The sequence below is a fragment of the Schistocerca gregaria genome, chromosome 2 (assembly GCF_023897955.1).
Source record: "Schistocerca gregaria isolate iqSchGreg1 chromosome 2, iqSchGreg1.2, whole genome shotgun sequence".
NCBI classification, from domain to species: domain Eukaryota; kingdom Metazoa; phylum Arthropoda; class Insecta; order Orthoptera; family Acrididae; genus Schistocerca; species Schistocerca gregaria.
Window position 1 is genome coordinate 830,659,376 of NC_064921.1, and position 15,371 is coordinate 830,674,746.

The 15,371-nt window shown below is 43.0% G+C and overlaps 1 protein-coding gene across 1 annotated transcript in view; it reads left to right on the plus strand.

Moving 5' to 3' along the window:
• The window catches only part of LOC126336000 (uncharacterized), a 113,030-nt gene that overhangs the window by 38,294 nt on the left and 59,365 nt on the right, over positions 1 to 15,371 (plus strand). The window contains exon 2 of the mRNA XM_049999478.1: positions 13,028 to 13,117. Coding sequence (XP_049855435.1) covers positions 13,028 to 13,117 — 90 coding nt within the window. The remainder of the gene's footprint in view (positions 1 to 13,027; positions 13,118 to 15,371) is intronic.

Below are 15,371 nucleotides of genomic sequence, written 5' to 3' on the forward strand. Positions count from 1 at the left end.
TTTCCGTTCTTCAATGATTATATTATTTTCGTATGCAGTTTGCTGTTGACCTAACTGTAGGCAAGTTTTCGCCCTTACCTGTTCTACGTGTATTCGGTGCTGCATGGATTATCTTTTCGCGCAAGTTTGATCTTAGTCTGCTGATACCATATTTAAAGTATTGAGTGTTAAATGACGTATCTGGAAAATATGTGGCTATTCGGTCTTGTCAGCTTTTATTACAGTACAGTAACTGGATTTCCTCCTGAAATTTGCTCTTGAAGGTAAATACTGTCAGCTGAAAATCTAGGACATGTTACGATTTTTCGGAAAAATCTGTTACTTATTACAGCTGAGTATTCCTCGCCAGAGAACAGCAACTGTACTGAGATGTAAGATGATTGTCATTTATTCTTCTAAGGTGCACATTTTTTGAGTATATAACATCACTCGATCTCTCTGTATCATCCGCAGCTCTACGTACTTGCGTCGTGTGTGTGTGTCAAAACTTCGTATCAGGATACTCTGATACTACACAACTGCCGGCCGATGTGGCCGAGCGGTTCTAGGCACTTCAGTCAGGAACCGTGCGATTGCTGCAGTCGCAGGTTCGAATCCTGCCTCGGGCATGGATGTGTGTGATGTCATTAGGTTAGTTAGGTTTAAATAGTTCTAAGTTCTAGGGGACTGATCACCTCGATGTTAAGTCCCATAGTGCTCAGAGCCACTACGCAACTACACAGCTCTGAAAATGTTTTAGAAATACGAAAAGGTGCTATGTATTTAAAAAAATGTGCATCTAGGAATGGAGAATACTTAGGATTTGTTATTGATTTGTTATTGGTGATCGAACTTGAGAATTTAATTCGTAAAGTTAGCGGCTTCAATTTACTGTTCCTTATCGCGCTCTATTCGACTGGTAATATCCTTATTCTTTTAACATACGGTTGTTAGTGTCGGGTACGGGAGTTGGAGAAATGCAATAGTTAGAGGTCCGTTTCTTGATAATCTTTCAGTTTGCGGGGATCTGAAGTGTCATCATTTCTAGAAAGACTTACGGGATTCAGTTACACCTGTTTCTGAATAAAACAAATTCTTAGCCGTTTCCTTCGATTAGCCCCTCTAATATCATCAGAGGATACTTGCGTTTACTGCATATCTGAAAATTAGGCCTAAATATTGTTTGATGTTACTACTGTGAAGTTGTTTATTACCTACCAGTCTTTTTTGGTCATTCCATTTGTTCATCTAAAACTCTTCGTGGCCTCCTGAAATTCTTTAATTAAAACTCTTTTGCTCTTTGATATCACTGAAACAATTTGTCGAGAAATGAAATAAAATCTTCTGTAGGTGCAATAGAAGTTATATCAATAAACTTTAATTTACGTTGTGTGCGGTCGATTTGACCACTAAGTTATAACTAGGATAACTATAGGAACTATTCTCTGTTTACTTATCTAATCTCTAACAATCACGCTCATGCGATGTTAATTTTGACTGTTTTCTGTTGATCCCGTCATTAGCACACGACTTTGGCGACATTAGCATAGTAACAAACACACAAAATCATCACATGATTATTTGCTTGATACTTCGTACGCCACAGCACGCTCATCTGTTGCCGAGGTCAGTAACAGACGGCAGTGAAATAAAAATGGTTCAAATGGCTCTGGTAGAAACATATTGCGTTACCTAAAACGACTTGTTTAAGCCACATTTGCACTTAGAATTATAGCAAATCTTGGAGAGAGACAAATCAGTAAGTTAACAAATTTCGGCTACTTTCATTCAATAGTATTTCATTCAGTAATATTCTGAGCTAACTCAATATTAAGAGAATATTCGTTGCTCAGAAACGTGGTGTAAAATATGTGGTGCTCACCTACGATCTGCTTGTAGACAAATGTATAAGCGGTTACGCATGCATGTATTGAGAACTGCTTCCCAGTGTATTTATTCTCTTATGACGTTTGTCGTAAATAACCCTCTACAGGTCAAAAAGAACAATATACGTACGTAATTACAATAACAGAAGAGAAAAATGACTCATTATGGCATCAAGTGCGTTTCAGAACACAAAAGTGAAACATGAATGTAAAATGACACGCTCCGCATCATTACGATCAAACGTTCAAATGATCCATACAAGCTGAACTAAGTAATTACGATAATACGTAAAACAGTCTGTACAACTCAGAGGCAGATTGCGTCCCGATGCCTCCAGTAGGTTAACGACTGTGGCGACAGTATCATCTGGTCACGAAATTAAAATCAGATTTACCATATCATTAAAACAGCAGACCCCCGTAGAACAGAATTAACGCTTGGGAAGAGGAACATGTTAATATCCTCCTAGGCTTGACTCGCAGTTCAGTGTTTTCATTTTGTTGCCTACTGCACGTTGCGTACTCAGTGACACTATCGCATTCCCACTGCGTAATCTCCTTGCATTTGCTGTAAGTAAAACGTCCAGTTACGCTTTAAGTGAGAATGAAGGAAACGCCGCGGCAGACAGTTTTTACGCGGCAGTAGCACCGTGTCATTCACCATGTCATTCACCGGGTGTGTACGTGCGGCCGCGCGAGTAACGGAAAACCAATAACAGAAATACTTGTTTCAACAGACGATTTGTTTGGACAGCACACAGTTGCAGTGCGGGCCCTTAAACTGCTTGTAGGGACTCAAAGGCTACGACGTTGAATGGAGAGATTCCCAGCTCATGTGGCGGACCATGAGGCACGTAGGTACAAATTAAAGGGCAGCCGGCATCAGGTTCACTTGAGACTGTTTACGAGTGAGATTAAGCAAACGACTGTTATCGTTGAAAGCAAGCAAACAAACAAAACCCGCACTGATCTATAATCGCGAAGTCATTGTTATATTTACAGCTTGCAGACTTCGAATCCCGGTGCAAGTTCTGAAAATAGCCTTACAAAGCTTCAGGGGCTGTTCTTGTCGCCTTGGAATGCCGGTACGAGATTTCTCGAACAAAATTATGGTCCATTTCTGCTGTAACCATTACAAGTTCTGATTCCGCAGTGATTACCTTTTCGACGGCAAGATCACCTGCACAGAATAAAAAGGATGCAGCAGTCATCTGTCTTATGTACGCTATGACTTCTTGTCTTGCTATAAAGTTGACCACGCTTACATCCAAACAGCCCGTTGTTGGAGAACGTTACTCTTCACAGCGAAGTTCTGAATACGTGCAACCCAAGTCACCAAACCAACAGTAATCAGCCAAAACAATCTAGATCTGCGAACTATTGTGAAGTGCATGGCAGAGGGTACGTCCCACTGTACTAGTTACTAGCACTTTTTCCCGTTCTATTCACGTATGGAGCGTGGGAAGAATGATTGTTTAAATTCCTCTGTGCGTACCGTAATTAACCTAATCTTTTTCTCACGATCCTTACTGGAGCGATATGTAAGGGGCTGTAGAGTCATCATTTAAAGCCGCTTCTTGAAGCTTTGTTAGTAGACTTTCTCTGGATAGCTTGTCTATCTTACACTCTTCTTGTTCAGTTGTTTCAGAATCTGTGTGACTCTCTCCCACGGATCAAACAAACCAGTGGTCATTCGTGCTGCCCTTCTCTGTATACGCTCAGTATGCCCCGTATGGTTCCCACAGACTAAATCAATATTAGAGGACGGATCGCACGAGTGGTTTGTAAGCGATCTTCTATGTAGACAGATTCTTTCCCTAGTACTGTACCAGTATACCGAAATCTGCTGCCTTCTTTACCCACGACCGGGCCTGTGTGTTCGTTCTATTTCGCATCACAACCAGTTGTTACCCCCGGATATTTGCATGAGTTTGATTCTAGCGTTATGACAAGTACTATGAAAACACGTTACCCTTCCACCATAAAACACTGTGGATATCATTCCAATTTATTAAGGATGTTGGTGCACAGTTTGGTGATACTGGAAAGTGTCCTTGCATCCTGAGAATTACGGAGGCAAAAATTTGTTTCGCCTCCACGGCTCGAAGTAATTACCGCCAATTAGTGGTACAACAAAACAAGCAGAAATATGTATAAAATTGTCTGATGTTGAAGCACACAGTGGAAAACACACGAGAACGTATTCGCAAAATTTCAACATATTTATCCACAGAGAAAAATTTCGGCTTCTCTGCCCTTAAGATGGTGGAAATGGTTGTACATTAAAACGTCACATAGACACAAGAAAGTCTTTGTTCTCATGTTCCAGCCATAGGTGGAGAAATATTCCACACCATATACTTAATGGAGATCCGTGAAGTGCAAATTGTAAATGTGGGTCACGTCACAGAAAGCTAAATATCTGTATATCTGGGTATTACACGTGGTATGAGAACAGTTGTAGTCGAACTGTTTTCTTTGTGTCGTTTCATGTCTCCGCCCTCTGTGCTCTCGTCATCCCACGCTCAGTAACGGAGGAGTTGAATGGACTGTTGAGATTTGGCAGGCGAATGCTAATTGATCTAACAACCCGGAGACAATTGTCGAGAACTTCCGTTCTGCAACGAGCGTCCTTTTCATGTGTCATGTGTCACTGCACGCCAAAAGCCCACACACAGATGTTTACCATATTAAACGTGAATTTGTTGTACTCCTGTAAGGTTCGGCGAGCCATTCGCAATGTGTGCGCCTCTGAAACACAAATGGGCCTGAAGAAATTTAGTTTCGAAATATTTTATGAGTGAGGCGAAGAAACAACTGCTTTTCCCATAGCTTTAATTTTAACTTAAGTTGAAAGTAAATAGTAAGTAGCTATACTTTGATGATCAGACCTGTGTTTGGTACGAGGATACTGGGACAGTACATTATTTTCTCAAAGCAAATATAAGATGGACTTACGAAACTGTCCAACATGCTATTGAAAAGATGATTATGAAATGTTCTTCAGCGCACACGATGATGCTTACCGTATCTGTCTCTGAAATGCTGTACCCATTTATACTAGCAGTGACAAGAGCACCAGTGGGTTGTCAAAAAATATGCCAGGATAAACTGAAAAACCATTTGTGATGTTTACTAGCATAGTATAGCAAAAATTACGGTTGCCAGAAGAAAGAACATGTAATTCGGAGGCTGCATTTGTGAGTCAACTATTCTACAAGCCAATTTGTCTTCATCGGCTCTTATTCATTCCCCTTCTCTGAGACAGGATAAATCTTACGGATAACGAGGAAACTTGAGTGACAGTTCAGAGAGCGAAAATATTAGCAGATAATGTCTCTGTTCTCTTTCCAATATCCATTACAGGTAGTGTTTAAGAGGAAGCGCCTAATCTACCTAATGTGCACTGCTGTGAGGCGGAGCGTAATTCAGCTACCGTTGTCATTCCGTTCTTCCTCGTCGCTTTCACGAACAGTGTGCAGCAAGAACGACAACCAATAAGCCACCGTACGAGTTAGGATTTCTTTGTCCTTATTGTCTAGTCATTGCGTGAGACGTGTATGAGAGGAAGGAATAAGTTACTTAGTACTTATTGGGACGCGAGTTGTGGAAACTTAAATAGTACACCTGTCCATGTCGCTTAACGCCTCTTACTGCGCCTGCCACTGGAGATGCTTCTCCATGACGCACTCTCTGCTACTAAAAACCTTTGACGAAATGTATCACTCTGCTTTGGATCTCCTCTCCGCTCCAGCTGACCTACAATACAAACATCCCGCACTAACGAACAGAACCCAAGAATCAATCCAACGGTCCTATTTTTGAGCTACTGATTTTGTGGATGAATTATACTTCCCTAAGATTCTTCCATTATTCCTCTGTCTGGCAACTTATCTCATAACTACTTTTAAAATTTCGTTCTCCTTAAATTGTTTCAGGACTGTATGCATAGGCATCGAGAGTGGGACTTTGCATAAGGGGTTTTAGTAATCGCGAGTGCGTTTTGGCTACACACTAGTGTCTGACGCAATAAGAGAGGAGATATGCGTGATGGAGAGTTTTACTTTTTAAGAGAACTCACATTCCATGACGAATCGAGAAATCTATTTTTTCCTTTCTCGCGAACTGACGTCCAATATAAAATCATAGAATTGCGAATTGACGAAACCTCACCGGCTGTCGTTCTTTCTTACCACCATTCGTGAATGCGACAATAAAGAGGGCGAATGATTGTGCTACCCGGATAATCCTGTCTTCCGCAGATCTACGTTTAGGTAGATGTTTTGTTCTTAATCACTTAATGTAAATGTGATAGTTTTCTCAAAAAGAGTAAGATAGATTATCTACCAACATATCCGTCCGTCTGAATTGTCACTCTATGTGTAAAGTTATCCATAGGGTATTAGACTGCCTCATTGATTGAGAGGCGAGGAAGACATTTGCGTTTTACAATAGTGTCACTAGTCACTCACAAATGTTATCTCTGAATTATGCGTCCTTCCTTCTTGCAGTCTTAAGTTTAGCAGTTGTTGCTGTTCCCAAGTGTTGACACGTGACCACGTAAGCGAATAATAAAGAGTCTTAAATTTGTTTGTGTTTACGGTCGCTAATCTCCGCACCAAGCATCGAAGCTCTGCAGCCCGCATCTCGTGGTCGTGCGGTAGCGTTCTCGCTTCCCACGCCCGGGTTCCCGGGTTCGATTTCCGGCGGGGTCAGGGATTTTCTCTGCCTCGTGATGGCTGGCTGTTGTGTGATGTCCTTAGGTTAGTTAGGTTTAAGTAGTTCTAAGTTCGAGGGGACTGATGACCATAGATGACCAGAGTGCTCAGAGCCATTTTTTTGAAGCTCTGCAGATAGGTCTTGCATTCGACGTGATGAATATTCTTAATGTTTTAATGTGATTATTAATTTAGTGTTAATTCAAATAGTCATTTAATTCTACTGCTTTTATCCATCTTGGTTGTGACCCTGTTCTGTCTGTAATACCATATCTGCTGTGATGCGATTAAAGTGATTCAATTCACAGTATGTAAAAGACTTAAGATAGTGTCACGAAACACGTCACGTGGTCCCTTAGTGTAGTCCTGTTACGTCATTTTCTATTGTGATACTGTTGCCACTCAGTAAACGTAAATATCATTTGGGGTGCGTAATCGACAGAGAGCTAAAAGTGTGTACTGGAATCAATCGCAACATCCGCATGAGTGAACGAATTTGTCTAATATCAGTTAATTCAGCAAACTGTAAGCGAAGTTTGTTAGAAATGTGTGTTACGCACAATCGTCACGTACACGAAATATTTCCTGAATGTAGGTTATGAGGCAACGGCGTTCCAGTCTACAGAAACTTATCAACTATTCGTTTTTTAAGTGCAATCGATACTTTATGGTTTTAAGTCCGCCGATAAACGGTACTATATCAGTACCTACGCTGGATACAATGAAGTTCTTCAGATTTCCACTGATTATTTGACTCTCTGTAACAGCCACTGGCAAATTGCGAATATCTTCCTGCTTGGGTCAGGCTCCAGTCGGCAGGCAGCAGGCAAGCATTCCAGTTCCAGAGAGAGAGTAATTGCGGCTCGTTCTTCTAATCAGCAGCTCTGGACCAGGCAGAAGCATCAGCCAGTTCGTTTTTGCTGCACTTAATCACACACGGACGCGTCCTATCTCAACTGAAGGACATTGTATGTGAGGCACAACATTATTTCAGGGGAATCAGTACACTGGTACAAAACAAAGGAAACTGCTGGAACTTGGACAGAATTTCTAGTTGGTGCGATGAATGGCAGCTAGCTTAAATGTAGAAAAATGTAAGAAAAACAATTATTGAACGTTCGAATACAGCATTCGTAGTGCGCTGCTTGATAGTCACAATGCCTAAATAACTACGCGTTGCGTTGGGAAACGATAGGAAAGGGAACAAGCACATCAGGTTCGTAGTACCGAAGGCCGACTTCGTTTCATTGGTAGATTTTTTGGGAAGTTAGGTCCTCCACAAAGGAGACGGTGTATTGAACGCTAGTGCGATCGATTCTTGTGTACTGTTAGTATATCTCACCAGGTCTCATTAAAGGAAGACATCGATGCAATTCAGAGGCTGGCTGCTAGATTCGTTACGGAGAAGCTTCGGAAGCTCAAATGGGAATCCCCGCAGGGAAGACGACGCTCTTTTCTAAGAGACCCTACTGCGGAAATTCAGGGAACCGACATTTGAGGCTGACGTCACAGATTTCACTGCCGCCAGCGTACATTTCACGTAAGAACCACGAGGAAAAGATGCGGTAAATCAGGCCTCGCAAGGAGGCATATAAACACCCGCTTTTCCCTCGCTCTGTATGCGGAATAGGAAAGGAAATGACTAGTAGTGGTACAAGGTACCCTCCGCCGTGCACCATACGGTAGCTTGCGGAGTATGTAGATGTAATAAGGAACCTCTTGCAGTGGCGCATTTGCGTTCGACAATATGTTCCAGAGAGTCCTGTGCTCTGTAAACTGTAAACTAACGCCCAATACCCGTCGCAAGCGAAGCAGCAGTGGAAGTTGGCAATACTGAGAGCATCGAGAATGAGCTCTTGGATAATAAATGGGTCTAACCAGCAGCAGTTACTGAGATGCATTAAATAACGAAGCTCTAAGGTCTAGCATAAATCAAATCACTGCTGGCCACACGTCTCAAAGCTACGCGTGAACGGTAAAGTCGACCACAAAATAGCTAAATTACACCATGATGGTAGGGACGAATTGAACTGTCTCACTAATCCGTATCAGAGTCGAAACACAGCAAGGATATTAAGGAGATCGGCCGGTTTATATGATATCCAACTAGGACAAATTAAGAACTTTGATCAATCTGAAAAGGGGTGTGCACTTGTCAAATCTCATGGCGAAGGAACATGCCGACAACAATGAAAAAATTGCAAGGAAACAATCATTCCCAAGATCAATTATGCCCTTCATAGCCAAATCTTTCCTGATATCATTTCTTTTCGATCTTTCTTTGTACATCCTTCAACTCTTTTTAGAAATCTCGCTCATTGAGCCTGTATTGCACTTTCTTGGTGCCTTATTTTGTTGGGCATGCTTCGCTTCCAACAAGTAATGATCGGTATTACTTTTTTACACGACTTCAGCTGGATTTCATTCCTGGCCTTATTCTGCAACCTTTTTATGATGGATCCACTTACGGAAGTACACTGTGAGATCAGAAGTATCCGGACATCCTCCAAAAAATACATTTTTCATATTAGGTGCAGCGTGCTGCCACTTAATGCCAGGTATTCCATTTTAGCGACCTCCGTAGTCATCAGACATGGTGAGAGCAGAATGGGGGTCTCCGCGGAACTCGGACTTCGAACTTGGCCAGGTGATTGGGTGTCGTTTGTCGTACGTCTGTATGCCAGCCAGCTTCTCACACTAATAAACATCCCTAGAGCCACTATTTCCATCAGAATTTCTAAAATCATTAGGGGAAGTGGCAACAAAACGACTACTCACGTTGGTGTGTAGAATATGAGTCTGGCGACATACCATCTGTCTTTCGGAAAAGCATCACCCACACAGTTCCGAAGACGGCAAGAGCTGACAAGTGCGAGAATTATCGCACAATCAGATTAACAGCTCATGCATCAAAGCTGCTTACAAGAATAATATACAGAAGAATGGAAAAGAAAATTGAGAATGCGCTAGGTGACGATCAGTTTGGCTTTAGGAAAAGTAAAGGCACGAGAGAGGCAATTCCGACGTTACGCCGTAACGTCGGAATAATCGAAGCAAGGCTAAAGAAAAATAAAGACACGTTCATAGGATTTGTCGACCTGGAAAAAGCGTTCGACAATATAAAATGGTGCAAGCTGTAAAAGATCCTGAAAAAAGTAGGGGTAAGCTACAGGGAGAGACGGGTCATACACAATATGTACAACAACCAAGAGGGAATAATAAGAGTGGACGATCAAGAACGAAGTGCTCATATTAAGGAGTAAAACAAGGCTGTAGCCTTTCGCCCCTACTCTTCAATCTGTACATCGAGGAAGCAATGATGGAAATAAAAGAAAGGTTCAGGAGTGGAATTAAAGACAAGGTGAAAGGATATCAATGATACGATTCGCTGATGACATTGCTATCCTGAGTGAAAGTGAAGAAGAATTAAACGATCTGCAGAATGGAATGAACAGTCTAATGAGTACACAGTATGGTTTGAGAGTAAATCGGAGAAAGACGAAGGTAATGAGAAGTAGTAGAAATGAGAACAGCGAGAAACTTAACATCAGGATTTATGGTCGCGAAGTCAATGAAGTTAAGGAATTCTGCTACCTAGGCAGTAAAATAGTCTACTAATATCAAATACCGGCCTTAATTTGAGGAAGAAATTTCTGAGGGTGTACGTCTGAAGTACAGCATTGTATGGTAGTGAAACATGGACTGTGGGAAAACCGGAACAGAAGAGAATCGAAGCATTTGAGATGCGGTGCTATAGACGAATGTTGAAAATTAGGTGGACTGATAAGGTAAGGAATGAGGAGGTTCTACGCAGAATCGGAGAGGAAAGGAATATGTGGAAAACATTGATAAGGAGAAGGGACAGGATGATAGGACATCTGCTAAGACATGAGGGACTGACTTCCATGGTACTAGAGGGAGCTGTAGAGGGCAAAAACTGTAGAGGAAGACAGAGATTGGAATACGTCAAGCAAATTATTGAGGACGTATGTTGCAAGTGGTACTCTGAGATGAAGAGGTTAGCACAGGGAAGGAATTCGTGGCGGGCCGCATCAAACTAGTCATCAGACTGACGACAAAAAAAAAAAAAAAAAAAAAGAGAAGCGGAAACGTGAAGGGACACGGGCAGCACAAAAGGGTACAGGCCGACCTCTTCTGTTGACTGACAGACAGACGACAGTTGAAGAGGGGTCGTAATGTGTAATAGGCAGACGTCTATCTAGACCATCACACAGGAATTCCAAACTGCATCAGGATGCACTGGAAGTACTATGACAGTTAAGCGGGAGGTGAGAAAATTTTGATTTCATGGTCGAGCGGCTGCTCATGAGCCACACATCACGCCGGTAACTGCCACCGCCTCGCTTAGTATAAGGAGCGTAAACATTGGACGATTGAACAGTAGAAAAACGTTGTGTGGAGTGATGAATCACGGTACACAATGCAGCGATCGGATGGCAGGGTGTGGGTATGCCGAATGCGCAGCTTGTGTAGTGCCAACAGTAAACTTCGGAGGCGGTGGTGTTACGGTGTAGTCGTGTTTTTCGTGGAGCGGGCTTGGACCCTTTGCTTTGCGTGGCACTGTCTCAGCACAGGACTACGTTGATGTTTTACCTTATTGCTTCCCACTGTTGGAGAGGAATTGTTTCAAAACGATCGAGCACCTGTTCACAATGCACGGCCTGTGGCGGAGTGGTTACACGACAATAATGTCCCTGTAATGGACTGCCCTCCGCAGAGTTACGTCATCCTTATACAATCACATCTTAAAGAAAGAAAATTTTGATTTTTCAAAACCTTGTTGTAAGAATGAGAGCGCTTACCAATGATCATCTTGTGAATATCTGTTTAATGAGTCAGGGATTTTTACTACTGCTTCACAGTATAGTTATTCCCTTATGAAGATTGTTGTAAATTTACAGTGGCATAAATAAAAAGTACATTTCTTATTCCACATTAACTTTGTCTTTTGCATAAAAAGTGATGCAAAACGCCGCCATAAAAATGAGACAGCAAAGACAAATTTAAAATCAAATAGAAAGATTTCTCGTTATCAACTCCTTATGTTCCACAGAAAAGTTTTTGTGTAATATCTAAACAGATCGATGGTTTGGAACTACTCTCATGTGCATTAATAAAAAGCTTCTACGCGGTCATCGTATGCCACATTTACATCTGAAGGTGAAGTATGAATGAAAAATGACTCTTTCTACATCGTTATGGTTAATAGTACTCATCCGGTGTAACAAACATTTGCTTCCCTTTCCCGTTTGATAGAAACCTCACGTAACTGTACAGTACATTGAAACCATCAAGTAGGAGGGGCATTCAATAAGTAATGCAATACATTAATTTCTAAAAGCAGGTTGCTTTCATTCTGGATTCCAATACATCATCTTATTCCCCATTCTTTTGACTACAAAATGCCTATTTTCAGCCGCTCTGAGGAGCCACGCTGTCTAGGGAGTCTTTACCAGGGTTCGTGCGGTTGCCCCCGTCGGAGGTTAGTTCTCCCTTCGGCATGGGTGTGCGTGTTATCCCTAGCGTTAAGTTAAAGTAGTGTTTAAGTCTAGGGACTGATGACCTCAGCAGTTTGTCCCATAGAAGCTTACCACAAATTCCTAAATTTTCCTTTTTTAAAAATATGCGTCCGATACGGCGACCTTACGCCACCTTACTGAGAGGTCCTGAATGCAGGCTTGCTACAGTCTTCTGGTCGACACAGGAGCCAACATCGTGCTGCATCGTGCCAATCATCCACGCACTATTTGCCGCGGAGTGCGTGTTCCATTGTTTCAAATGGAAGTTGGACTGTCGAGATACGGTTTGTAGGGCGAATGAGGAAGAAAAGTTTTGTGAGCTCCTCTCGGGTGTGCGGACTTGAGGCGTTGCGTTGACATGAAGTTCGTTTGCCTTTTTGTGGCGGGGGAGTCGTTCCTTCAATTTGCTGAAGGTAGTATGCGGGAGATCGGACGGGTGTGGACGACCTTGTTTCGGTAATGACAGAAGCCTCGCCCAACGGCTCATCGTGCTTTCGTTCGCTGACAAGTCTCCGTAGACATTCTTCGAGCGCCTGTGAATATCTGTGTTGCTCTAGCTCCGTCAAAAGAAACTCAGAGACACCGTTCTGCTTGGAACGCACCACCGTTACAGACGCTACTTTGAAGACTACGTATAGCGCTGCCACGTATCGGAACTTCATTGGATGAAGCGGGAATATTCCACGATATCTCATAACATATTCCGCATTTTTTTCACCAAAAAGGGCCAAGAAACAAATGTGTTGCACTGCTTATCGGACGCCCTTCTTAAATAAAGATTCTGAACTGTTCGTATTTATAACCACATGCATCATGTTTGTTACCTATTGTCCTTGTGATTGTACTGTGATGTTTCCTCTGTAAAGGGACGCAGCAGTGATTCGCGGCTTTGGTGCTGTTGCAGAGTGAGAAGGCGATGGGTGCCAGGATGGAGTCGTTCTGCTGCTGCTGCTCCCTGAAGAGCGGCTGCGTGATAGTGGCCATTGTGTACGTGGTAAGTGTAAGCTGAGCTGCACTGCTTACCTAGCCGTGACGTGGGCGGCAGAGGCGCAGGTGAGCCGGGCCTGCCTACCTCTGCGCTCGCAAACTGCCTTACTCGGGCCAAGGCGAGGCGCGCTTCCTAATTACCGCACTTAGAGCCGAGAAGGCGGGCAACACGAGAACCCACTGTGGCGCAACAAGTGGATTACCGCCATAGGTCTCTTCTGTTTCCAGACGCAGGCCTACTTAGGCAAAGTACTCGCCTGGCCGTTGAACCTGCAACACCCTGAAGACGGCACACAATAAACGTCAAAGTTGCATGAAGTTTAATAATCCCCTCCTGGGTCAGGCTTTTCGTTCATTACATAGTTCCTGTAATGGTTACCAGTGATTAAACTGCATGTTCAGTACTGCTGAGCCCGACGGAAAATGTGACACTAGCAGTGACTATATACAGCGCGAACCAAAACTTAGAACGTATGTGGGCTTTTGTGTAGCAAGTTTTTGCTCACCTTCCTCCATTAATATAATAAACTGACTGCAAGTGCTGATCATTAAGTGAAGCGGATGATCACACTATCGAATGAGAGCAATGATTAAGAGGTTTTATTTTGTCATTTAAATTAACTCAAATCGCTCAAATGGCTCTGAGCACTATGGGATTTACCGTCTGAGGTCATCAGTCCCGCAGAACTTAGAACTACTTAAACCTAACTAACCTAAGGACATCACACACACCCATGCCTGAGGCAGGACTCGAACCTGCGACCGTAGCGGTCACGCGGTTCCAGACTGAAGTGTCTAGAACCTCTCGGCCACTCCGGCCGGCAATTAACTGATGTCAAATACCTCACCGAGAGGTGGTACCCTTATAATCTTCACCGACAAACTTCCGCAGGTTATTCAAGGATACCTTCCGAGTATTTTGGTATATGCGACCCACGGTCTCTGGCGGATCGGTACAGAGTTATGGCCTGTCGTTAGGTTTCTTGTCCCCAGAAAATAGTGCATGACAGGACAAATGTCGGCGGTGTGCGTTGAGTGTCTAGTTTCCATTTGCCCACAGTACCATTTGTTACAACAGTAATTCCCTCCTTACCTCGTTGCCCACGAGACTGCGCGGTTCTGTCTAGGGTTTTGTTTTCCGGAAGTGTAAGTTGTACGTTAAGTGATACACAGCAGTACTGCGGATAGGTTTGTTTGTCGATACGCACACCGTGTACGGGTTCACTGAATGCAATGCAAGAGCGGCACAACGGCGCTATGCTATAAAGGGAAAGTCTCCATCCCACCCTCCTCAGATTTGCTGGTAAGATGGCCTATTGGACAGCTCGTCAAAAACTGAGCACGGATCAAGCATGAAAACAGCAAGGTGGTGTACTAAACTGTGAAAAAAGAAAGTAGAAACAGTGAACGGTCCACACTTAAGATGCGAGCATCTTTACTTCGCAATGGCGTTGTGGTTATGTGGTCACGGTGCCCCTTTTTACTTATTTTTTATTTTTTTGCATTGAAATGTCTGTTCGCTGTATTCAAATTTGTCTCTGTGTCGTGGTGTAACGATCATTTGCAACGGCGAAGTGTAAGGAAAGGACCTCAGGACGTACATACCTCCTAGTTGTTCTACTTAAGTACCACATTTTATGACTCTTGCGTTCCGTTTTGCAACCTTTGACTTTTGAATTCCTTTGTTGTAACATAGTTCACACACGTTTGTCGTTTTCGTTCCTGTGACAGGCCTTGGCAGCATCTCGCCAGCCCTCACTATTCATAAAGTACACTTGCGACGGTAATATTCTTACCACATGACTGACATTCTTTAACCAATATAGTGCATAACAAATCTCAAGACTACAGAAGGGGAACAGACATGTCAATGACCGGACGGGAAGTTTTGTCAAATAAAGGAGGCAGGAGGAAGATTGGAATACCAATATGCCGCTTTGCAATCCAAAACTGTTTCCACACAATATCAACGCCGTGGTTCTTGCAATTCGCTCGATGTTGCATATCTTGATCTTGGACCGTTCACTGTTTTTATTTTGCTTCTTTTTTCACAGTTCAGTACACATACTTCCTGGTTTAGGGCTTGATCTGTGTTCGGTTTTTGACGAGCTATCCACTGTGCCACGTTACCACTAAATCTGAGCGGGGTGCGATGGGGAGTTTCCATTGTAACCTGTTCGTGCACCGACGGCAGCAACACAGTTCCGCATTTGTACATAGGCGCGTACAAGAAACTGGTTGCTGCCATGTCAGAACGGAAG